A 26,253-nucleotide genomic window follows, 5' to 3' on the forward strand; every position below is an offset into this window, starting at 1 on the left:
CAAACGTCTGTTGTTTTAAGACAATCAGAATTAACAAAAATATTTGAGAGAAAAAATATGTGAGATATTTATTCATGAATGTCTTAAATATCCTAAATTTACGTACATTTTTGTGTCAGCACTGCCAGCTGCATGACTTGGGTCACATATATTGTTGGCCTCTACAAGCATCTCAAGATTCAAAATTTACTGTTTTATCACTCAGCACTTTGTCAATGCACAATGCTAAGGGGAATTACATTGCACAAAAATACATAATAAGTGTCAGTAAAGCGCAAGTATCTGCAGTATGGCGTAATACTATGGTATGGCGTAGTAGTTAACTATAACTAGAAAGTGGTGAAACAATGACTTCCTGTAAATGAAGCCTAAAAATGAATGTGATTGGAGCTGCCTTTGATTAATGACAACTTAAACATTGGTTCATCGGTGCAGACATTGGTTTGCCCCTTATAACCAGTTTGGACATGCAGAGACTGCGACTGACCAAGAACGAACATGCATCACATGAATTCCCAGGAATTTAATGTGCCGCATGTTCGTTCTTGATTTGTTTGAGATCAGGGATTTGTGATAGTTCAATCACAACATTAACACTGTTGTCCTTAAATCACTCTGTAACCTCTTTGGCCTTCTACTCAGGGTCATTGTCCATTAGGAATAGCCACTTACACTTCAGCTTTAGTTTCTTAGCTGGCGTCTGTAGATGTTACTTCAGTATTTCCACGTATTGTTCTTTCTTCATGATACCATCTATTTCATGAAGTGTGCCAGTTCCTCCTGCAGCCCCACAACATGCTGCTCTCACTCCAGTGCTTCACAGCTAACACGGTGTTCCAAGAATCACAAGACTCCTCACTTTTCCTCCAAATATAATCACAATACCACAGCATTGACCAGAGGACATATCTCTTATAATGATTGTCTTTGTCCATTTTTCTGGATAATGACTCTGTCATGACATGTTAATCTCTGGAACACAGAGCCTCCTTCATGAGGGGTAGGATGGTTGGGCATTCCAATCATGTCTGAAAACACCAACACGGCGAATTCAAGAATCTGGAAAGTTTTCCTCAAAGATTAACCAGACTTTTCAAACTCCTAATTTGTCTTCCTGACATATTGGTTGACTTTCTTTTGCTTCCCCATTATGTCAGACAACAAAATAGTGTGTCAACCTATCACCTACTTCTTGATGAATGAAAAACAAAACAGAAATTTCCTGACAGAACATAAACCACAAGAGGAGAATGATGTGTGAAGAAGGCAGGAGAAACCAAAGCTGGAACAGAGCAAAAATGTGGAAATGATAGTGAATGACAGAAGTAGGAAAAAGAAGCAAAAGTAAAACTAAAACAAATCGGTTCAAACAAAACAACAATTAGATAAGTAAACCCAAAGATATGATGATCAAACATTTTACACAAAAAGCAGCCATTTAAACATTTAGTTTCCAAGAAGCCTGACTCTCTTTCAATCATTTAAAGTCATCTTGATTAGTATTTGCTTTCACTGTGTTTAGAAAATATTTTATTTGTGCTTTTTTTTTTTAAATGTCAGTTTATCATTTAAGTAATTTTACTCTTAAGTATAACTGATCGACGCATAATACGGCTCCTAACGTCAAGGGATGATCCAGCACTTTGCCAATTTCTATCAATATTAACAATGATTTAACAGAAAACAGATTTTCAATTGGATCCCTCAGCCATTTTGTTACCAGCCAATCTGCCTTCATATCAACCTGCGTTGTTTATCTCTAAACCAAAGCCAACAGATCAAACCAAACACATCTGGACCCATTAAACAAAGGTTTGGCACCAACGTCACTTCTAAAGAGCTAAACTTATGTTGACATAGAGTCAATCAACTGAGGGACGATGAATCTCTTCGATTCTCAAAATAAACTAGTCTAAAGAAAAACTTGATGGACTTCTGAAAACTAACTACTAAAAGACCAATTTACAGAATTACAAGAAAGTCAGGCTTCTTGTTAACGCAACATGAAGAAACTAATAATGGCTTAAAGTTTTAAACAGCATTGCACATATAATCGTCTTTCGTTATCTATTCATAAGGAAGTTGTACCTGCTGGCCAGAAAATCCCGAAGATGCAACATATCAACAAAGAGTTGATGCTGCAATACCTTAAGAAATTCACCATCCCACCTAAAAGCAAAGCACATTTAACTGCATCATGGTATTCACACCAGAGCTTATTTCTAAAGAATCTTTTTTATGAAAAATCTGAGTTTAGATGAGCAGCACTGATCTTTCTAGATCACTTAAAACACTTTTTATTTACATTTAAAGCATAGAATAATTTACACACTCAAATCGTTGCATGTAATTAAAGTAAACAAACATGTTTAAACTTCAAAATTATCTTACAGAGGAACATCCTGTCTAACCATCAAACAACAAGCTGTATGGTTCTTTTTCTTACCTGTGTAGGGTCCAGCAGCTCTCTGATTTCCTCTTTATCTGTTTGCTCTGCTAAATTAGAAATGCAACAAATCAAGAAGTTTCTTGCTCTATATTTTGAGTACCGTATATAAACTGCTTTTTCTTGCACCACCAGCATCTGGTATAACTGCCACTTCTTCAGCTCACACTTGATTGGAACCCCACACACATTCAAAAAAAGAAAAATTGCTTTCCACACAGGAAGTGAGAGCCGTGATGTCTGTCATGGTAGGAGGGTGTGAGTAATCACACTTTTTAGTTTTCAGGTTAGTCTGTCAGGGGAATGGTGAAGGTTTTAGCCCTCCGGGGGCCATCTCTTTCCACCTTTTGTCATTGTTTGTTTTTTGTTGTTGTTGTTGTTGTTTTTCCAAGCTCTGTGCAGTACAACTCATTTCATGCAACCTTCATAAGAGTAAAGGACAAAGTTCACTTTTATTTTCTTCTTCCTCTTTGCATGCAATCTGAAAAAATGCATTCTGAAATAAGTGAACATCCAATGACCTCCTGACATGGTTAAAATGGAAATGATACAAGCTGATCTGTGGGAACATTCCTATGTTTATTGTTATTTTGATCTAACAACGAAAATGGAAGCTTGACTCATGAACTCACCCTTCAGATGAAAAAAGTCCACTGATTTTCAGCGATGCATGTTTCAGTGCAAGGTTACTATTTCCCGTTCAGGTTCAGGAAGGTTTCATTCAAAAAGTGTGGGAAGCCAGTCAAACGCAGATGACTGAACAAATACAACTGGTTTGCATTTCACAATAAGACATTGCTTTATTATGTTCTGCCAAGCTGCTTCTGTTTGTCAAAGTGGCCAGAAGTTTGTTTGGGGGTTTTTTCTCGTAAAGATTTGGCTCAAGTATACTCGGCAGGAAACGATTGCTCAACTTAGTGTTTCAACGGAAAATTGATTCAAATGATCTGTCTATTCTTAGCTTCTCAGGAAAGACAAAAACAGTACAGCTCTTCTGCTTTTGCGGGTCGATTTGTTGGAGGGTGAGCCACGTCGGCTTTAATTGATCTCTTACACACAACCTTAATGTTTCTACAGTACTGTAAAATAAGCTTTAGGAAATAAAAACCTGTTGTGAGAAGTAACCTAAAACACTGCACAGGTGTTTTAGGAGTTTCTGAACATTAGGAAATGCTACCAAAGACCCCCTTCACATCTAAGATTTCTTTACAGAATAAAAGTGAGCCACGATACGGGTGGTCTTCTGTAGTCCATCAACAAGGAAGTGCACACCTGTGTTTCTGTAGTGGCAGCATTTCTGTCTCCTGTGTGTGATGTTAGTGAAGCCTGGAAGCAGCTCTTAGCTTAGCCACGTCTGTCTGCACTGGCCAAGATGTATGGTTACAGAAACTTATGTTCTTTGCCCTTTGTGAGCAGTAATGTACTGCGCTCACTGTGGGATTGCTGAGAAACTCAGGGTGGTTTGTGGTTTTTCAGGAGGCCATTGAAATGTGCAATCAGTTTTACAACATTCGCAGCACAAACAGCTTCAGAACCTGCTGTGATCATCTCAGTGGTAAGTGGTAAATGGCCTGTTGTTCCACACCACTTTTTCAAGTCCAGCGGACCTCAACGTATGTCACACTGCATTCAGACATTCACGCACACACGCTCACACATGGTGGGAAGCCCTGAGAGAGCCTGACAGAGTGGAAGCTCCCAGGCACTGTTTCTGCCATCGGGCACTTTTGACCTTCTGACCTCCACCAGCAGGGAAGGTGGGTGAAGGGTCATTCCCAAGGGGTCAACAACTGAGACAGATGGAGCGAGTTTCTGAATTGGCAAATAAAGTACCACAGTCTTTCCAATGAAAAGAAATAACCTTTGGTATTTGGGCTTGGATGTCACAATAATGTGTGTGTGTGTGTGGGGGGGGGGGGGGGGTGTTTGTACACTTTAAAATGGATTTAACCTTTTATATTGACAATAAAACATACTTTCCCAGCTCTGTCTATTGTTTTTGAAACAAGCCATTCTACCTAATTGAAAAATGTTCATCCTGTGGTTTCCATGGTTAATTCACTGCTCCCATAAAGTGAATGCTGCCATCCAGGCATCTGATTGCTGACTGCAGGACCTTTGTTGCACAACTTCCTCATCGCTTTTCATGTTTGATTACTGTGAAATGTCACTTATACAGCAGTGTTTTCTCCTTCATTTGTAAGGCTGAAATCGATTGTGGAGGTGTAAAACTTCAATTACACCAAGAAATACCACACAGTGGAAGAAAACATCTGTCTGAGGTTGAGAGCGTCAGCATAGGATTATCAATAGAGCAGCATGTGACCTGTGTGCCTAGTGAAAAGGTCACAGAACAACCGACTTACAACCAGCCGAACAGCATATCTGTTTGAATGAAGCCAAATGGTGTAAGCCAAGAAAGGTTGACTTAAAAAAGGAAAAGAAAGAGAGACTAATGCCACATGGCAGCCGTCCACAGTAATTACATGAGTAATTTGCTGGTCTCTCAAAGAGAAAGTGAGGCTTTTTCTTTTTTAAGTGCTCTGAAGAACTCCGTAAATGTCAGGGCAAAAAACTTTGTCTAAACACCACATCCAGAAATAGTCAGAGAGATCAGGGTTCATGTTGAGACATCATTTAACCCACATGCAGAATCATACAAAGACCGTAGGATGAAAGTAGTACGTTTATTTATAACATGTACAAGGGGAGAGAAAGGGTGTGAGTTATATTATTTTTAAAAAATGCTTTTATAAATGTTACCCACTGCAGCTCTAAGCCTTGCTAAAACTGTCTGAGAGCATAGATCATGACATCCAATGACAGAATTTTCAAACTATGCTGTGGGTTGAATTTCTAATTGATGTGACACCGACTATGCCCTCATGTGGAAATAGAGCAAACCTCCAACAAACAAGTGTTACAATAGTGAAACTCAATGCGTTATACCCGAGACATCTGAGTGATTTTTACCTCATCAGCCAAAACGGATGCAAAAACGACAGGCAGAAATATTCTCCAGCAAGTTCTACATCAGTTCTATAAGGTTATTTGCGGGAAACAATGGAGAAATCAACGTTAAAGCCTAAGTCTTTCGCAGCCGAAGATGGGCACAAAGTCTCATTTTTGTGTGAGTGTGAAAGCTGTGTTGGACTCATTTTGCACACACAAAATAGGCGAGTAATGTCTTCCAGTTTGTGAAAATCTGCCTTCAGAAAAATGTTTAAACAGAAACAGTATAAAAATGTGCTTAACTTTAAATAGCGCAGTTACTGCAACGTTTTTATGCACACATAAAATCAGGGATAACTGTGTTCACTTATTTGACTATCAATAAGTGTTGTAAATAATGGGATGTTTACTACCAGTTACCTTCGTACGGATGAGTGTGATAGTTGACGTCAGTCACAGTTTCATTCAGCTGGACGTGAGGTCGGCTGCAGGCCTTAATCCGTCTCGTGTCATTCCAGTCTTGGTTTGGGCTTTGAAACTATAATAAGTTATCTTTTGGCCTCTATGTGCTCCAGGTAATGGCTGTTGGGATTGCATGTTTCCAACATTGGACCATGACTTCCTATTATTTTCCATGAAATCTCTATGACCACAGTGCATTAGCAATGTTCACAGAGGTCCAGATAAGGGGAATGTAACTGAGGACAAATTTCCTCCGTTGAGTAGTCAGTTGCTGAGAAACCCCCTAGAGTGATAGGCAGGTGGATGTCAATTATCTTCTTGGCTGTAAATGGGTAACTTGGCGGTCTTTCTTCCTGTCACCTGAACATTACAAAAGGTGGCCTTCGTGACTCTATGTTAAGACCACGCAGTTGTTGTTTTTTTATGTTTGCTTGTTTTTGTTTTGTTTTTCACATTTTATGATGTAATTTTTGTTAATCTCAAAGACAGTGTTGCTTTGTGCATTTGGTTTCCTCTTTGAGCTTTCTCTCAGCTTTATCTAGTTTTTCCCAGCCTGTCATCAGCTCTGTTGAAACAGGTGCTGGCTGCTCACGTCTGAGGCATCCTTGAGACATAGTGTCTCCTGAGAACAGGACACACCCAGCACCTGCTTTATTTCTCTTTACGCTCAGATATATAAGGAGTTTGCTTCATTTTCAGAATCATGGTTAATGCATATGCCTGTTGTAGTTACTGTAAACAAATAGGAATACATGTATGTCCCGATCTTTGACATGAAGCTCACTTACTAACAATAAAGCTTCAGACTGCATTGTTTAGTCAGGTTGCCAGGTCAGGAGACATTAGTCTGTAGGCCACCAGGAGTTTTACAGATGGTGTTTTCTCAGAAGGCTGAAAAAACACTGAGAGGCTTCTTGTAGAGACTTCAGTTTGAGGAACACTTGCTCCATGCCAATGCAAACATAGTCCAACTGTGAAGGATTTTCCGGTTTCCTTCATTGCAGTCCATGTTACAGAAAGTCTTTGAGATTAAGCTCTAAATGCTCTGACTTGTCAGGACTTTTGTTTGTTTGGTTCATTGTTTATTGCTTCAGTTTCTTTTTTTTTTAATCTAATATAAATGTTGGACACAGACAAAGACAATCAAGGCATGTCCTGCTGCAACAAAACATCCCCAAATCATGAAACCTTCAGCTCAGTGCTTCATGGCTTATATAAGGTTTCTTTTCTGAAGGGACTGGTTTAAGCTAAATGTCTCCTCTGTTCTGGTATCCAAATAATATGGCCCCATTATAAACAAGTCCTAAATCTTTCCTGCACGTTCTATGGTAAATTTTGTGTTTTTGCTACAGAGTAAAGGTTCCCTTGTTCCTGTTCTCTCTTGAAGGTTAACCTTGTGATTATCCAGGAATGCACTTACTACAGGAGCAATTAGCGTTGTGTAATCTGCTCTTAGATGATCGTGTGTTAAAAGTTTGGAAATTACAAATCCTTTTTGCTCCTTTGATCTCAGCGTGATGTGTGGAAATTACAAATCCTTTTTGCTCCTTTGATCTCAGCGTGATGTGTGTGTGTGTAGATGCACTAGTGTGTGTGTGCACGAGATGTCTGATTTTTGCTGCGTTAAGTGGAATTTAATGTGTGTATTTCCTCAGCAGTAGTTGCATTTTTTTTTCTTTACTGTACACAGAAAATTGCAAGAACTTTACAAAGTTTATAACTATTAAATTATGTTAAACTCTGCTTGTCCAAACAAGTCAAAGAAAGACACATGGTGTCCTAATTTTTAAATTTTAAAATGTAATATGGTTAAATACTATTCCTAGATCTAGAACGAGACCACCAACTCAACCTCAATCCTGAAAACAATTACTCGACGCTTGAGGAACAACAGGATTATAGAAGTTGGCACCACGCCATCTCCACAGCTCAATACAATTGTGTGTGAGCTTTAAAGCCAGGTGTGTTGGGTGGTGCCGCCCACCACTCACCTTAAAAGTGAACCTAGTTGAGGAAAAAGGATTATTTTTAGTGTTTAATACAGTTTAATCTTTTTATGAACAAATTTCTTAATTTTGAACAGGTTTGTGTTACTGATTTAAAACTAAACTATTACTGGGTAAGTATTCAAATTACGGAAAGGAAAATAGAGATAAAAAAAAGGAACTCCCACTGAGACCCTGTTGTGACTATCAGACAGGACAGGAGGCCATGAAATTAGCATCTGCAGGAAGGCAGTATCACTTGGATGAGCATGGGAGAGAGAAGTTTGGTTGGTTCAAAGAAGTCTTCAGAAGTCTTCCATGAGCATCTGGGATGGTGTAAAAACTGAATACAACATAGAATGTTTAAAACCACTATCATTTAATTTGTAAGACATTTTTCTTAGTCATTAATAGCATGCTCTGATTGAAAAATTGTATTATCTAGTTTGAGAATTACTAATTTAGTAAATGATCAATGTATTTGAAAAGTGTATTATCTGGGACTATATCAGAATCAAATGGAAATTTGATTGTGTGAATGTGTGAATTGTGTGAATGAAAATGTTTTGTTTAAGTATTAGAAAATTGCTCAGATTTATGGTGAATGGGGTTTTGGAAAATGATTGTGTTAACGTTTATACTTAGGATTGAATATTATAATGATAGGTTAGAAAATAAATTTTACTCTATTCTGTTCATTGTATGTATTACTTTTTGGTTTATGGCAGGACTCAATCTTTTGAGGTGCTGAGTGTTGAAGAACAAAATTAGGTTTGTGGAGATAAAACTTTGCTTCAACACTACAGGATTTTAAGTTTCTTACTGAGGAATCTGTGTGGGGAGAAAGCAGAGAGATTCCAGATTTCACAGCTAACTGTGAAATACCTTTTCTCTGTTTTTCTTTGCCCAGATGGTCTTAGAACCGCAGGAGGCAAGGACAAGCTCTCCGCTCCTTTTGTTTAAACGAAGGGGGCAAAATGGCTTTTGATCTTGGCAGTAAATTGGGGGAGTTCTAAGTTTCTCAGTGTCCAAGATAGCTTCCAGTTGGTCAAGCAGAGGTATGCCTTATTTGAATATATTAAAGAGGAAAAACATGCCTACATTATAAAAGTTTGTGCGCAGGAGTACCAATTCAGAAAGCTGACTTATTTTGCTTTTTTGCACCAGCTCTTTCTCCAAAGACGTGTCTTTGCCTTCTTTTTCTATCCTCTTTGTCTCAGGTAATGAATGTATGTCTCTGTTGTTCTGCAGTTTCTGTTGTAATTTCATACTTTGTCTCCCATGGGATTAAATTCTGCAATTCTGTGACGTCAACACGCATTGTTGTATTTCTTGTGGACACACGCGGCCTGCCGAGAGAACCTGGGATCCAAGAGGAAGAGAGAGCCAGACTTTTTTCCAAAATTAACCAATTCAGAAAATCTTCCTTAACAACCTGCACCAACATACCACACGAACATCAGGATACCTTCTTGGTGACTGATGGTCCAGGTAATGGGCCTGTTATGGAAAAAAGAACAGGGCAGTTAGTTATTTAAGTCCCAGTCCACCACAATTTTAGATTTTGAACTTAATTTTTTACATCTGCAGTGTTTTTACTGTAAAAACGCAGCAAATTTATGATTATTAGCAATAATCAGGAATACTATCAATGCCACAGTTCTCAAATCTTTGGCACAAGTTGGTCCTTTGTGGTTGTAGTTATTTCTTACCCTTGCTGTATCCCTGTATCTTTAGATTGGAAATTATATCTAGGAATAGTACTTAACCATATCACATTTTCAAATTTAAAAACCTTGGTCAGGACTTGGTCATGGACAAAGATTATACATTCTTACAGCAGCTGCAGCAGATTGATCCTACCTGTACTTGTGATACTCTTCTTTGACTGGACTTTTTTGAGTCTGCTCTTCCAAAAACAACAGTTTCCAAATATATACAGCAGAATTATCAAGCAGTTTGTTTCATGGAGTGGTTTTTAGAAATGATTAGTTGTAAATACACATGGGGATTTTTTTTTCAACATGGATTCCACCATATGCATCATTTAGAAAATATCTTCTCAACTACTTTCCCATTCCTGGAAATTTCAAACTGCTCAGCCAAAGAAAATCTGATTCAAATTTCAACTCAATGTTTTATCTTCACTTCCTCTCAGATTTTTTTAGCTGTAACAAATCAAGTGTATTCTCAAAGTGACAGAATAAAAAAATAATGAAGTCAACCTAAACACAGACATGTTTTAATCTCAATTCTGAGCATCTTATCTTCAAGCAGTTCAGCCTGGCATTCATTTATCAACCCTGTTTTTTGAGCAGTAACTCTGACTCTCTTTTGCCTTTGAAAAAATAAATACATTTGAAACAGTGTTGTATTCTTTAAAAACATACTGTGAACACATCTATCTCCAGAATTAACATGAAACTTCAGATTTGTGCGACTTGTCAAGGCTCTGTTTTTAAATCATGGAGTCTTGCTGTATTTTTGTAGGAAATGAATTATGATATGGTCTGAATAGCAGTTTTTTTCCCCCTTCCCTGTGGAAGGGGGAATGTGAGCCAGTTTATGTTAAATGGTTACTTCTTCATATTCAAAATATCATCCATCCACCCATCCATCCATCCATCCATTTTCTTTACACCCTTGTCCCTCAGTGGGGTCGGGAGGGTTGCTGGTGCCTATCTCCAGCTAATGTTCCGGGCGAGAGGCAGGGTCACCCTGGACAGGTCACCAGTCTGTCACAGGGTAACACAGAGACACAGAGGACAAACAACCATGCACACACACACTCACTCAAATATATATTTGGTTGACATCAACATTCAGTCATTATGGATTTTTTTGTCTCTCCTTCACTGTGCTGAGTTATGGCAAAGAAACAGAAAAACTGTTTAGAAATTGCAGTTACTCTAATGTAAAATTATGTAAAATACTAATCTTAATAGTAGCACTTGTAGTAGTAGTAGTAGTAGCAATACACTGGTGTCAGTCAGTGTGGCAGTCAGCAGCTGATTTTTACGTGATATTCTGTCTTTTGTATTTTCTTTTTCCATGTTTTGTCTATAGTAAAGGAAAAATTATGGCAATTAAAATCCACTCAAAGTGACCATGAGGAAGATTATTTCTGTGTATGTCAGGTAACAAGGTCTCTGGTGGCCTTTTGGATGGCGGGTGTTTTAGCTGCAAAACACTGCCCTCTTGTGGTGATAACATTACTTGCAGTTTTATTGTTTTTCTAATCACGGTTTTACTTTTTGTCTGGTTGCTTTTAAGCCTGACAATAATGGCAGTAAACAAGTCTAAATATAACTTAATTCACATTAAATACATTACTTTATATAATAATATTTCTCTCTTGTTTCTGCTTCTTCTATATGTACAGTTAAGACCTTTTTTTTTCTGTATTTCACAAATAAACACTTCCCCACCCCACCACCCCAGCTGCCCCATAAAAGACAAAACTTCTCATTTTTTTTAAGTCTGTTAGGATTGCCAAAGTTACTCAAATTTTCAAAAGAAGAGATATTTTTTTTAGATGAATGTATTTTACTTTCTACAAATTTAGAAGTGTACATACACTTCCTTTGTATTTGGTTTATAGATTTGCCTTTAAATTGTTTGGCTTGGGTCAAACATCATCACTTCTCACAATAATTTACTGGATGTTGGACCCATTTCTCCCGACAAAACTGGTGTAGCACTTTGTAGGGTGCACTAGTAGCCTTCAAAGGGCTCCACCTTTGCAGTTCTGAAAGTAATTTTCTGTGGGATTGGGTTCAGAACTTTGTGATATACGATACACTTTGTAAACAGTGTACCAGTCCAGTACTCCCACTCTTTGTGTCCTGTCGCACACTGGCAGAACATGTCTCCAAAATTTAAGGTTCTTGCTCCTGGGTGTATTTGCAAACTGTAATGTGGCTTTTGTCATCTTGACTTTGGAGTAAAGACTTCTTCCTCCCTGAGTGCCTGAGAGGCGTTTAAGCCAATGTGAGCAGACTGCTTCCACCTTAGCAGCTTTACAGAAACTTTGCTTTGTTTTCTGGAGTCGATGTCTCCATCCATTTTGCACAGAATATGTTCATTCTGGGTCACGGAGACAAAAATACAGGACCATTTCGGACCTTCTGTCATATACGTCCATCATTATTACAGAAAAATGCACATTGTTACCATGTGACATAGTGTGTTTGTGCAGAACAACTCATCATGACCATGTGGGACTTTTTATTGTATTTATTCACATTTCAAAAGAATCTATCATCAGAGAAGACTACAAGTTAGTAAAAATTTTGTTTTTTTTCCCCCAAATATTAATCATTGTGTCTTCTTACAAACAAATAGGTAATGCAACAGTTTCAAAGTACAAAAAAAATCATACATTACCAGCCATATTAATGTAAAAAAGACCCAGTGTCATCCTTGGAGCATTACAGTGGTGAGCACTTTTGACTTGTTTTGGCATTGGATCACAAAGATGTGCAGAAAATAGTGAGCAGGAGGAGGGCAGGGTGTGCATGGGGGACAACAGTTGCCTTTCTATGTGAGAAGTACTTATTCTCATCCCAGCCTTGACAGTATCAACACTATGAGTTCTGCAAATACGACCAAAATCTGCTTTAGGAATACATTATTTGTGTTGATGTGACAGGTGACTCAGAGTGAAAGACCTGTTAATATCTAAAAAAAAAAAAGGAAAAAGGAAAGAAAAAAAAACATGAACTTCACAGAAGACTCAAAAAAATTCATCCACTTTCTACAATTTTACAGTTGGGAATGCACATTTACAGATAAGACACACATAGTGGTACAGCGTGAAAAAAAACAACAACAAAAAAAACGGAGAATTTAAAGATTTGTGGTAAATCTGGGGCCAAAACTTGTGTTCACTCTGTTTCAAAACCCTTATTAGCAAAATAATTAAGTTGAAAAGATTGCTCCTCAAAATGTCTATTTCCATTAGCTTTGTTATGTTTGTGAGATTAAAGGAGTCTTATTTTATAAAACTTCATTTCTTCCACTTCTTTCATTTCAATTATCTGAAATCAGCTGCTTTAGTAATGCTGTATTAAATTTAACTTTCTGTAACTAAAGTAGCACACTAATCCTCTGAAACTTCATGCATTTTGTAGTTTGCCCTTGTTGTGTAATGATGAATACCAATGTGTAAATGAAACTGAGTCAAAGGATTGATTTCCTGGGTCAAGGATGCCTGTTGATGAGCGTCGTTTCTTTTATTGTCGTGCCCCCAACAATAGCTTGTGCTGATGCTGCATGATCTTTATCGCCCGGACGCCTATTTGTACAGCACGCAGAGAGGATTTGGCTTGAGGTCACTACTATAGTCCTCTCTCTGATTGGGCAAAATGAGCCCTGCTGTCTTGCATGGACAGCTGATATCACAGTACACAGGTTTTCCTTTTTTTTGAACGGCTACAGAACATAAGCAGATCTAAAATAAAAGATGCAAATCACATTGAAAAAGACATTCAACATGTGGTTTTTTTTCTTGTTTTTACTCTGACTAACTCTGCTCTAACTTTTACCACCTAGTATATGAACACAAAAAAGGAGAGAAATGCTCTGAAACTGATGCAAATCCCTCTTCTCTTGAAAGAATCTCGTATAAATGGATCCGTAGATGAGGTGTTACGAGGGTTAAAGGCCTTACAGAGTTGTGATCTCTGAATGTGCAAAAGAAGTACGGCCCTTTGAACCTAAATCAGACTTTTTACCTTTAAATACCTGCAAACTTTACCAGATGTGTGTTTCTATGCAGTATGTTTCTCAGCAACAGCAGTGTGGCTGCCTTTACACTTTGTCACTGTCTAAATAGAAAAGTCATCGTCCATCTACAGCAAAAGCATCGACTTGCAGACATTCTAGTAGTCTTTCCCTATCAACTCAAGCCTTGTATACAAATACCTATTTCTCCATTATAAATAGCTACAACTCTTTCAATAGAAAAGATGTCTAAAAACTGAAAATGATTTCCATCAAGTAAAAACATTTCCCCATTTTTTAAATAAGTACACACTTAGTAAAAAAAAGTCTCCTCTTTAAACCCTACTTTTATATTCCATTTTACCTCAAACACTCTGACTTTTTTGTTTATTTTATTTTATTTTGTTTTATTGAGGGTGCTTTCTGCAGAATTCCACCCTGAAAGGTTTTTCTCTATCCCTGTCGATTTTTTTCTTTTTCATCCACTTTTTGGCCTGCCTGTGTAAAAGTATGCACTGCTTTGAGTTAGTGGTGTATGCTCTCCCTGATGTTGAATGTGTGAAGGCATGCATGTGCTTTGTCTCACGGGTTCATACGGTGAGATCATCTGACCTGGCCCTGCTGCTTGCTTTGCTCAGTCGACTCAGTGGTCTGGTGTCTTCTATCGTATCCGTCGCCTCCACCTCTGCCTCAGCAGGGGTTTCCATCTCCTCGTTCTCTGCTTCCTCTCCCTCCGCATCCTCATCTAGACCTTCCTCTATTCTCTCTGCTTCCACCTCCGGTGGCGGCACCTCCTCAACCTCTTCTTCATGTAATGTCACTTCCCCTGTCCCCGTCGTTTGACTGTAGGAAGGCAGAGTCTCGTCATACACCTTAGAGATGTCCTCCATGGGCAGCACCTCCTCCACCTTCTCCTCCAGTGTGTGGAAGGGTGGAGTCCCTCTGCCAGCCTCCATGCCGACCTCAGCCAGAGGGTAGAGGTGAGTTACAGGTGGAACCTTTTCCTCCTCTAGCAACTTGTAGCCTTTTGCTCTTTGCAAAGCGGGAACAGCCAGCGGAGACAGACCTTTTCCTTGTGGAGGCAGAGGCGGGGCTGTGCCCTCGCCTTGGGCTGGAGCTGGGGCTGGCTTACGGAAGACAAAGCGGATTTTCTTCAGACCCAAGTGGCTGATTTCCACGAAGTTGAGGAAGAGCGAGACACAAGCCACAGCCAACATGAAGATGATGAAGACAGTCTTCTCCGTTGGGCGAGACACAAAGCAGTCCACTGTGTTGGGGCAGGGCCATCGGCTGCATTTGTACAGTGGCAGGATGCGGAAGCCATAAAGGAAGTACTGCCCTACCACAAAACCCACTTCAAATAGTGTCTTGAAGATAATGTGGCAAATGTAGGTCCTCAGCAGGGTGCCCTCCAGGCGAAACTTCTTGCTTCCTTTGGTGCTGGTCTCCTTGGTTGTGCGTACACTTCCCTGGTCGGGTGCCAGAGGCAGACGCTCCTCGCTCAGTTCCTGTTGCCGGCTAAGCTCTGCTTCCTCTCGCTCCTTACGTTTCTCCTCCATGTGCACATGATGCACAGCGTGGCCGACGTACACTAGAGACGGCGTGGACACAAAGATGATCTGGAGCACCCACAGGCGGATGTGGGAGATGGGGAAGGCCTCGTCGTAGCACACGTTCTCGCACCCAGGCTGTTGTGTGTTGCAAACATAGTCAGACTGCTCGTCGCCCCACACGAACTCTGCCGCCGTGCCCAGTATGAGTATGCGGAAGATGAACAGCACTGTGAGCCACACCCGGCCGATCACCGTGGAGTGCTCGTTGACTTCCTCTAAAATATTACCCAGAAAGCTCCAGTCACCCATGGTCGGTCCGTAGCACTGCGGAATGAAGGGTGGGGTAGGGATGAACACAGAGGGTGCAGTCGCACGGGTAGGGTGGGGTAGGGAGGACCCACAGTGGGAGTGGGAAAGAGAGGGCCAAAGGTAAGCAATGCATTAGAGGACAAATCAAACTTTGACATTCTTGTTCATCAAACATTAGCTGCTGCATGCATTTCAGTTTAAACACTTAACATACTGAAACGTCACAAAAGTCTGAACGGTCAACTGAGAACTTTCAGTTCCTATTATGAATAATGATAAGAAATATCAATGAAACAGAATGATTTGAAGTAAATCTAAAGTTCTTACAAAATCTCTCTGTAGGCCATTAAATTTCACTAAAATGAACACATGAATATACATTGCTGTCAGTAGCTCTCAAAGGCAACATTCTAGTAAAAGCAATGGTAGATTGAGAGATCAGTAGGTAACATAAAGTCCCCTACTAAAGAATAAAAGGCAATCAAATGGGCAACTTGCCACAGCTGCGGCTCCGGCAAAGTTGAGTCCTGTCCCGTTCTCTTGGCACCCGGCAGGGGAGAGTGAACTTTTTTCTGCCCTCTTTCCCACCTAAAGCCCTGTCCTTGTCGCCCCACTGAGCAGATGTGAATGAATCGGCTCTGATGGTTGGTTTTTAGTTTGCCGCAATATTTAAGCTTGGAGCCAGACGGCCTTTATTTTCCGGGCGACGTGCGGGTGACGCAAAAAACAATAGGATCAACAAAGCCAGAGCAGGGATGTATGGAAGCAGGCCTCAAGCTCCCGCACCAACATGGACACTGTCGGGGCACAGAGTCCACAGCAGCTCAGTCACACTCCTACTTTCTTAACCGTCTGATGTTCTGTGTATGGAAACGTGAACACATCAGACACAATTTGAAACGGTGCCTCCAGCAATAGAGCCGACATTAGAGGCAGGTCAGAAACAAACTATCAGCTCAGGCAAGGATGAAGGAGAACTTTGTGGACGTGCAGCAGGTCATTTAGGCTCCCCATAACACAAAACATTAGTCTAGATTAATGCAGTGTTTTATATATATATATATATATATATATATATATATATATATATATATATATATATATATATATATATATATATATATATGTGTGTGTGTGTGTGTACTTTTTGGTATATCTCTATCTAACCTGTAACACACAAATTTTAATTATTAATGGAAACAAATAAGTATAAAATGCTAGAGTAAGCTTGAAGATCATTAAACATTTTTATGCTATTCATTGAATTTTGCTCAATAAATAGGTATGAATTGTAACATAAATGTTTCATTCTAAGCTAATTTAAGCAGAATAATGAAACTGTCCCATTGAATGGTAAATCTCAGAGAGCGTTTTTTTTTTTTGGATTTGTGTAAATGTATTAATTTTCTTCTTAGCGTTTTAGTCAGTTGTCCATGTTGTTGGTGTAATGTATGATGTTTATCTTGAAAAATGTTCCATTTTATTGTTAGCAGATTGTTTCTAAGATTGTCTGTTTATGTTGTTGATAATTGCTAGTTGGAAATAAAAGAATGCGAATCACAGTGACACACCACGTTGACATGCTTCCTTAAGGGAATAGAAATAACTTTCCCAGCTCAGAAGGCAGAAATAGTCACCAGGAATGTTTTCTCCCTGAATCTTATGGATGCTTGAACAGAAGAACACTGAACCCAAAGGTATTTAAAGTTTTTGCAAGAAGGAAGTAAAAACAAAATCTGAACAGCATTGCTATATATTATACTTGTCTATGTTGTGAAACAATTTTTAAAATAGAAAATAAGAGCAATCATCCAGACCTTTTGTTCTTATTGTTAAAGATTTTAATTAAAAAGTTGTGGAACAATTTATCTTATAGCATAGTGAGCCCATTTAAAAGAAATACATTCTGTGACATGGTGTGCCAATTGCCAACTTTAACACAGAGTAGATAGTTTTATCTAAAGGTAGAGGCTTTATATACTAGTGTAAAATATATATTTTTTAATTTTTATACTAGTTTTTTAAATTATAATTACTCCTTTTATATAGCCAGAAGAAAGCAAAATATGGCTTAGAATAAACTGAACTATTAATTCAGTGCTTAACAGTTAGCATTGTTCCCTGCTACTGTGTGAAGTTTTCAATTTATCCTTCATTCCTTTTTTAAAAGTTCTCTTGTTTCCACCCACAGTAAAAAAAAATGTTTACATGCATTCGTATAATAATAATAATAATAATAATAATAATAATAATAATAATAATAATAATAATAATAATAATAATATAAAGAATAAGGATATTTTACAGAATGTAATCAAATGAAATGAATCATGTAACATGCACATCTGTTCAGTAAATAGATTTATTTATTTATTTATTTATTTATTTATTTATTTATTTATTTATTTATTTTAATCCACACTACAAAATGTTTGTTTAAACAAATCTTAAGTTTTATGTTACTGAAAAACTGGAAAACCGAGACTCAAGCCTGTTTCCAGCTTCTCAAAAAACATAAGTTTAAAAAAAAATTAGCTCTTTGCCATTCTAATAGTTGTGAAAAATTGCTGAATAACATCATCACTCTTCTACGTGTAATTGTAAAGATAAGGCTCTGGGATAAACATCAATATGTTTTCTTCTGTCAGTGCTCTTTTTGTATTTCCTACTTGGTCTTTTAAGGTTTAAGATAAACAGTTATTTTTGTTGTTGTTTTTTTATTGTAAATGTACTTATTTTTCCCAAATTGTAAGTTTGGTTCATTTCAGTTCAGCTTGGTTTTTAGCCTCATTAAAAATCAAGCTGTTTTTATCATTAAACAAAGTGTGTAACATACAATTACATATGTTCAAACCACTTTACACAGTAGTGAATTGCAGTGGTTTACATTATTTACATTTTAACTCTTTGAACTTTGTGTTCTCTTTGTAGATCAGTTTTTTCCCACAGTGGAAATCCAGAACCATGCCTACATATATCCATGTTTACATGACTATAATATAAGCAAGATCTTATCCTCACATTACAAAATGTGGCAAAAAAAAAAAAATCCTGATTAGTGTCAAATCCCGTCGGTAAAACAACAGCATTTTCATCTGTGCCAAATGTTCACACATTTTATTAAATCCCAAGGTTCATTTAAACAAAGTTAGTGTTTATCAGTAATGTAAACTGTTGCAAACCTATACTCATGCCAAATCACTGGTGCACCAATTTAAAGGAATCAACAGAACAATTGTTTGGCAGTGAGCTGCATTTAGAGTTTATTTATATTTAAACAATTCATTTCCTTTTGCTCAATCAAACATGGAGGCTTCACAAGAACTTTATCGTTGCTGAAACATAAGACATTCAGTAATAGAGTTGCTATTTGCAAATAGCATGTTTGCTGTTTAATCTATGCCCAGCTTTTGCCGTTTGGCGTCATTGGTTCTCACTCTGCATGCTAGAACATCAAATGTCACAACTGTTTGTCTGGATTATTAAATGTTTTCTTCCCTTTGCTCATCGTTCATTTAACTTTCACTGTAATGCTCTTCTCAACCTGTAGTGGTTTCACTGCTGTGCTGAAATTCAGAGTCCTTCTCTCAATGTCCACTTTTAGATTTCTTACTTGCTTTCACACTAAGGCTTTAAACTTAGCCTTTCAAAATGTATGTCCTAGTGCAAAAACAAGAACCTTCTTGTTACAATATAAATGACGTTTTACCCCTACTGGATACATGAAAGCAGTCATTACATATCCTGGAGAAGTCACATTTTCTTATATAAAGATTTCCTCTAGCAAAAGCTCAAATGCTCACTCCCCTGAAGGTCTGGCATGGCGCATGGGCTCACAGGCATGTTCAGGGTGTATCCACATAGCTGGGGGACCAGGGGAGTCCCTTTAAAGGGCAGTGTGTTGGCATAGTGGATGCTTGCATGCTAAGCCCCACACTGGCCCAGTGAATGGCGCTGGGATTTCACACAAAGACATGATGTCATGATGCAGGGTGCGGGCTCTATTGAGCACGTGCATTGAGGCGTGAGGCCAGATTAGACCTTCGCAGGGTACCAACTGGGCCTTAATCAGGATGCTAACACGCTAACAAACATATAGTGTGGTGATCATCTGCCTATGGCGCTGTGGTGCCACGTGACGCTGCTTAAAGGACCTTAGAGAGTCTGGAAGTAACTTAAATCTTATTTCTGCACCAAGTTTATCAATATGACGCAGTTTAAGACATTTGTTTGATCTAACAATGTGCATTATGAGGTCAAACATACGTTGGCAGCAGCTTGTTTTGATTTGGCCTTCTTGTTAGCTCTCACACAATGAACATCTCCCACCACTCCCTGAGGAAAAACACTTTCTTAACCATTCTTAGTTGGGCTCAAAAAAATATTTTTTTTAAATTCTAACAAGATTGGGAAAAGTCATTCTGTTCATGCCATTTACCTATATCACCCTCAGACAACAATGTAGTTTTTCATTGGGCCTTTGTGTTTCTGGTTGACCTCAGAACTGAATCAAAAGTGGCACAGCTAGACTGGTCTGTCATCACTCAAAGGCCTTTAGAAAAACAGCTGGTACTGCATTTCCACTAACGTAATACAAGTTCAGTAATATCGCTACTGATTTTATTCCATCTCAACAGAAGGCACTGCTTAAGAAAGCTTCTCTACTGCTGAGATGCTGATAGTTGCTTTTGAAATCACATATCTGCATATCTGCATGCTCTGACTGGCTTTTTATGAGCATTAGCATATTAACCACAAATAAAGCACCTCATATAGTCAAGATAAGTAGAGAAACTCATTTTATTTGAACTTTTTCTTGTGTTGTAGGTCCAGGTCAGTTCACATATTTTTCTATTTGTATAGTAGTTTATCTTGTTTTAGAAGAAGTAAATGATTTGGAGATTTTTTTAAATGTCAGTTTTGTAAACAAGGTTGTATTTTGAGAATGAAAGGTTTGTGTATCATCTGTATCGTACTTCCACATCTACATTAAATCCGGTTCATGTGATTTTTTTAAAAATGCATATGTTGGTCATTTTAGCAGATATGAAGATTATAAATGGTCAGTTTGAGAAGTAAATCCAGTTTTTAAGCAACAAAAGATACTTTCCAAGAGATACACATTATATCTTTTATTACCTCTCTTTGTTTGTCACATGAACTTCTCTCACCAATCGTCTGGTTTCTGGACTTGCAGACAGAGGAGAAGCGTTCACTGCAGTTTTTCAGAGATGGTATCAGCGATGACCCTTAGAGATACAATCTGACCTCGGGGGGCAGCGCTGCCTCCCATGACATGGCAGGACAATAAGACCTGAATGGCGTAAGGCTTAGGGCTCGAGACAGGTTCTTGTTTCCAAACACTTGTTTGTTCAGTGTGCAAACATACATACATTTATATTTGAGTTAGTGGGTGTGAGTTTCACCATTTCTCTTTGTGTTGTGGCGACCCTCTAACTCAGCAACTCAGTTTTTCTCTTTGTGATCTTGATTTTTCATGAGTCGACTGTCTGAACATCCCGTCTTTCCATTTCAATGGAGGCTTTAGACCTCAAGGAACGAATCCCTCTAACCAACTGGAGTTCAATGGACGGGTGCCTTTTTATCATCATGGAGGGTAGACCAGCTCTCAGCTTTTCTATGTAGAAAATTAAACTTCCTTTTGACTTTCTGGCACAGAATCTCGACCTCTTAATTTTATGCTCTACCTGTGTCCCTTGGTCGCAAAAAATATACTGTAAAAAAATGTGATAAGAAAAATATATGAGCAAAGAAATGCTCTCATAAAAATCAACATTGGAACAATCTGAGTCAACATATTTTTTAACATTTTTAATTTTGGTTTTTACCGCACACACACAAAAAAATATTTATGATATTCCACCATACTCAAATGTTAATTTTAGCAATAAAAATTTCTTACATTAAAAAAACAGACACACACAAAATCGAAATGGGAATAATACAGCTGTTAATTTGTTTTTACACATATTTTTTGTCCACAATTGTTAAAATATGTATTTATACAGGATGCATAGAACTGGTAAATGTACAGCATGTAGATTTTTGTTCACTTTGAGGAAATCAAACTTTTTGGTTGTATTCAAAAAAATGTGTTTTTAATGGGGCTACCTGACTCTGCGGACTTGGTTCTTTCTTCATTAGCCTATGCAAAGTGTGAGAAGATCAAGCAGTCAAAAAGATTAACTTTACATCAATCAATCACAGTTTTCAAATTAGGTTTGTGCAGTGTGAAGCATAAACACATACGCTCTCTTATTTGCCCTTCAACATCTGTCACATCTGGTCCCAAATCACAGCATTGTTTTTCTGTGGGCTGAGTTCTTGACACCATTGTGTTTGTGAGGTCAGATTTGTTGAATTTGGACCAGGCCGCTGTCCTTCGTGTGCTCAACTGCACACAAAGACAACAGCCTCTTGGGAAAGGGTCATTAAGACCCTGCAAGTTCATAACCAGGCCTTTCGAACATATTTTACTACAGGAACTGCCAAACAGAAACACAACTCCTTGTAATAAAAAATTTGGGTATCTGCAGCAATAAAATACGTCATTTGAAAGAAAAAGCGCTTCTCAAAAATTCTACGTTTTTCCTTTGGTAAATATTTTTGCCGGTTATTGTTTGAATGTTTACTGGAGACTAAAATACTGATTGATTGTTGTCAAGATTACAAGAGGGAGTTGTGTATTTAAATGGTGAGAAGGTTGAGCTGCTTTGACTCACTACCTGAATTTATGCTCAAGGTTTCCCCTCCCATGTCCGGTTATAACAGCAGCTCATACCACCCCCCTGTGTCTGTCAGGGGACTTGCTGCTGTCTTATACTCTGATTTTTATTTATTTTTTATTTTTTTAACTCAGAGATTCTGAGAAAGTTTTTTTTAATCTTTTTAAGACTCACAACACTTTTAGATTTTTCTTCTCCTTCAAAGACACGGTGCATTGTAAAGTAGATATTATTATATTATCTGTTTCAAAGTGTAGCAAGCATTTTGAAAGTCACAGTTTTTAAAGTGAACAAAAGATTTCCTCTGCAGTTTACCAGTATAAGAAAGCAATTTAAAGTGATGTCAGAAAGTGACATAAGTTTTATGTCACTTACAAGACAATTCTGAATATTTGGAAAATAGATTTAGTCACAAAAACATGATCAATGATGTGGAAACTAAAGCATCCCTTACACCTCTAAAGATACATCTATATTCGAAAAATAATAATTGTGTTTATACTGTTTTTTTTTATTATAGCAAAATTAGACTAGAAATTAAATGAAATTATGTTGTATATTTTAGTTCAAGATCTTTATTTAACTATGCTGCAACTGCTAAGATAAATGCATTCATTTTTTGCCTTTTGCATAAATCGTACAACCACTTTTATGTCATTTTAAAACTCACAGATGTTCAAACAGTCTGATTTATTGCGATGCTTTTGGCTTCAAGTGCAAAAGAAAAAAAATTCCCTCAAAAATTACAACACTATGGACAAAGAACAGAGACAAAAACATAATTTAAATTGTTTGTGATTTGCCATTTTCTGTGGTTTTGAATCTGTGAATGTTCATTAGTTCACCTAATCAAATGTTCACGACTCAATTTTGACAATTATGCTGCCATCTATTTAAAGTTTATCTCTCTGTGTTGGATTTGTGCTTTCAACCTGCTGAGCAGCATAAAAAAAATCTACAATTAAGACATTAATAGACAAGGACAAATATATGCATTGAATAATAGTCACAAAATGTATTATTTCTATTGTGCATACCTGCAGAAAATCAGTTTGTACCAATAAAACAACCAGAACAGCTCTGGTTACAAACAGCAACATAGACATTTGGGAGATTTAATTCTTTAAAAATATTGGTTAGCCTTTTGAGCTGCATTAAGGTAATATTATATAATATATTGTCACAATGTACAGTAAATTAAAAAAGGCCACAAAGAAGATAGTACTAGAACAACATACCAGGGTACCATAAAATAGAAAAATAATATTAATTTTACACCCAAGTTGATGTCCTAAAGAGCTGCATAAGTTGCTCTATTATCCAAAGTACTTATGCCAGAGTTTATTGTCATTACTGATAAAATATTAGTCACCTTGTATGTGCTTAAGTGTCACCAAGGAGTTTTCTCTTTAACCGTTTCCACTTTCCCAGAATTATTTTTCTTTCACGTCGAGTCATTGTAGAGGATCATGCTTTGGACAAACCAGTAGCCAGTTTTTAAATCAGTGGGTCATGCGTCACAAAGCCAGCAGCTCTGTGCACTTTGGCAAGTCCGTCCCTATGAGAAACAGAGAGACGGTGTGAGAGACGAGGCAGGAATTGTTCTCACCAGTGAAAAAGGAAGTGGAAAGGCAGCTTCCTCTCAGTACACTGGGAGGGAGAGGAGGGTAAGGAGAGTCGATGCTCACACAATGGAGGAGCGGTGGGAGGAGGGTAGACAGGAGGCATTAACAGAGGAAGGATATAAGTGCCATGTGTGACTGGATTTAAAGACCTGGAAGACAGATATTGTAGTGTAGGATGAGTGCTTTGGAGTTCACATGACACAGGACAATCTTAAAAAGCTAAACTTTGTTTTTGTATTTTGATGTTTTTTTTCTGCAGGTCATAACTTTCCCACAGCCTGACCCACAACCTCTCAGCGATGTGAGATTCCTCGAATGACCCTCACAGCCAAACAATGACCCAGTCTAATGACAAATATGCCAGATCACAGGCTATGAAAAGGCTTTACATATTGTTACACCATTTTAATATGTGCAACTTTCATTGGAATAAATATTTCTATATTTTTGAATGTTCTATTTCACCTCTCACCTGGGGAAATTAATTATAAAAACATTGTCTTTGAAAAAATTACACCAACTTAAAATTCAGCATGTCCTCAAGATCTTGATTTCTTCTAAAAATGCTTAGATTTCCATATTTTTACATATAAAGCACCTCTAAATTTTCAGACATGTCCAGGAGAAGAACATATAACAAAAATACACAACACTTTTCTAAAAAAACAGTAACAGCAAAAACTTTGGGCAAACAGCAGGACTGTAAAAAGAAAAACATCAGTCCTGAAAAATAACAGATGTTTAGTGGATGACACCAAACAAGAAAAGTTGTTGCCTTTAATTTAACAATCAAAGAGTTTTGAGCAAATAAAACTCTCCCTCTATACAAGAACAGTCAGTAACTCCTATTTCTTATGCTGTTCTTAGATTTTTACTCTGAGTAGACTACGCAAATACCAATCAATTTCAATTAAGATTTTAAAAACACATCTTAACTGCATTTTAACATTTTGTTTTAATACCTATTTAACTACAAGATTCAAAAATATTTTATCCTTTATCCAATAAAATTGTGTAGATTGATCCAAAGACAGAGTGACGGTCGTATCAACAAGGACTGATCAGAACAGAAACTGAATCAGAACTTGTTAATACTGTGGAGCTTGTTCTCATGTTTCCATTAGTTCCTGATGGGCTGATCTATTTGTTTAACATCACATATTAATAATGTTCTGGCCAGGTAAAATAGCTGAGAGTAAAAGAAAAAAATAAAATCTAAGATTCTTACACCTGAAATAAGGTAAAACTGCTGTAGAGGAAAATGTTTGTCAAACTGAGGAAATCTTTACCTTTGAACCCTGATTTACGATATTTTGTTTAAGACTCAGCGGGAAGTTGCATATTTAAGTCTTAAGAAACTGAGTCAAATGAGGATAAAAACAATGGAGATTTTGGATCAAATTACTTGATGGGTGACTGGGTTTCTGATAAGCGCAATGCATCAGGAAAACTGTGGGAGTGCGTATCACAGAGGTCAGGAAGCACTGCCTGAAGGCCTGGAGGCCATTTTCAAAGGAGGGTAACACCCTCTGGCTTTATCAGGGGCAGCACGGCTAGACAAAGGATGATTTCATACCCTCGGGTTTGTTCAGTCAACCTGCTGTTGAATACAATGTAATCTACGGATAGGAGTGCCGGTGCACACGGCCAAGCATCCTCTAGAAAACACCCGTAAGTTTCTCACATATATACACTTAGTTACTTAACACTGAGCCCTCAGACAATAACCAGCATTTAGGAAGTCATAAAACACTAATATAGTAAAGTGTAAACACTAGACGTGGAAAAAGAGGCAGAGATTGAACATTAACTCAGTGATAAACTTATTTTAATGGTGAATTTTTTTTTTAAAAGCTCCCTTTTCTTAACCATAATCAGACATTCAAATATGATTAACACTAGTATCGGTTCACAAGCAGGTTGCTAAAGCAGCGGTATCTTTCTTTGGTGCTTTAGAAATAAAGCACCAAATAAAGTGCTTTATTTGGTGAAACAAAAAAAATGTTTCACGTGCCAAAAAAATGTTGGCACGCATTTTTTTAAATCATGCGTGCCAACAGAAAGGAACGTGGTAATCAGAGACGCAGCCATGGACTCTGAAGGAGCTGTAAAAATCCACAGCTCAGGTGAGTGAATCTGTTGATAGCACAACTATTAGACTTTCAATTCACAATTCAACTTTCATGGAATAACTAGAAGAGAGACATTAGAAAAGGAATGAGAAATCACATAAAATATTTGCTACAAGCCCAGTTTTGCCTGAATCAGGTGAAACATCGTGAACATAAAAAAGGTTATTTCTGCTCAGTGCCATGCAGGGTTTAAATAATATCTAGCCCTTTGTCTCTCTGGTCCCTTTCTGTCTGATTACTGTGATAAAAGTCAGTAGAGGCAAAAAATCTTTTAAGAACTGTATTAATTTTTCCCTGACTATGAGCCTTTTTAATGTCC

General features: G+C 37.8%; 3 protein-coding genes across 3 annotated transcripts in view; 2 read left to right on the forward strand and 1 right to left on the reverse strand.

Annotated features, from left to right (window-relative positions):
- LOC103459524 (poliovirus receptor homolog) overlaps positions 1–14,495 on the forward strand; it is a 53,374-nt gene extending 38,879 nt beyond the window's left edge. Inside the window, exon 9 of the mRNA XM_081602470.1 lies at positions 14,419–14,495. The gene's annotated coding sequence lies outside the window, so the exon portion shown is untranslated. The remainder of the gene's footprint in view (positions 1–14,418) is intronic.
- On the reverse strand, positions 12,067–15,827 carry gja8a (gap junction protein alpha 8 paralog a). The gene has a single exon (XM_008401119.2). It carries the CDS (start codon positions 15,429–15,431, stop codon positions 14,160–14,162), a length of 1,272 nt encoding a protein of 423 aa, XP_008399341.1. The 5' UTR covers positions 15,432–15,827; the 3' UTR covers positions 12,067–14,159.
- gja5a (gap junction protein, alpha 5a) overlaps positions 14,466–26,253 on the forward strand; it is a 35,765-nt gene continuing 23,977 nt past the window's right edge. The window contains exon 1 of the mRNA XM_017310844.2: positions 14,466–14,549. The gene's annotated coding sequence lies outside the window, so the exon portion shown is untranslated. The remainder of the gene's footprint in view (positions 14,550–26,253) is intronic.

Source organism: Poecilia reticulata, chromosome 2 (genome assembly GCF_904066995.2).
Source record: "Poecilia reticulata chromosome 2, P_reticulata-male-v2, whole genome shotgun sequence".
In the NCBI taxonomy this organism is placed as follows: Eukaryota; Metazoa; Chordata; class Actinopteri; order Cyprinodontiformes; family Poeciliidae; genus Poecilia; species Poecilia reticulata.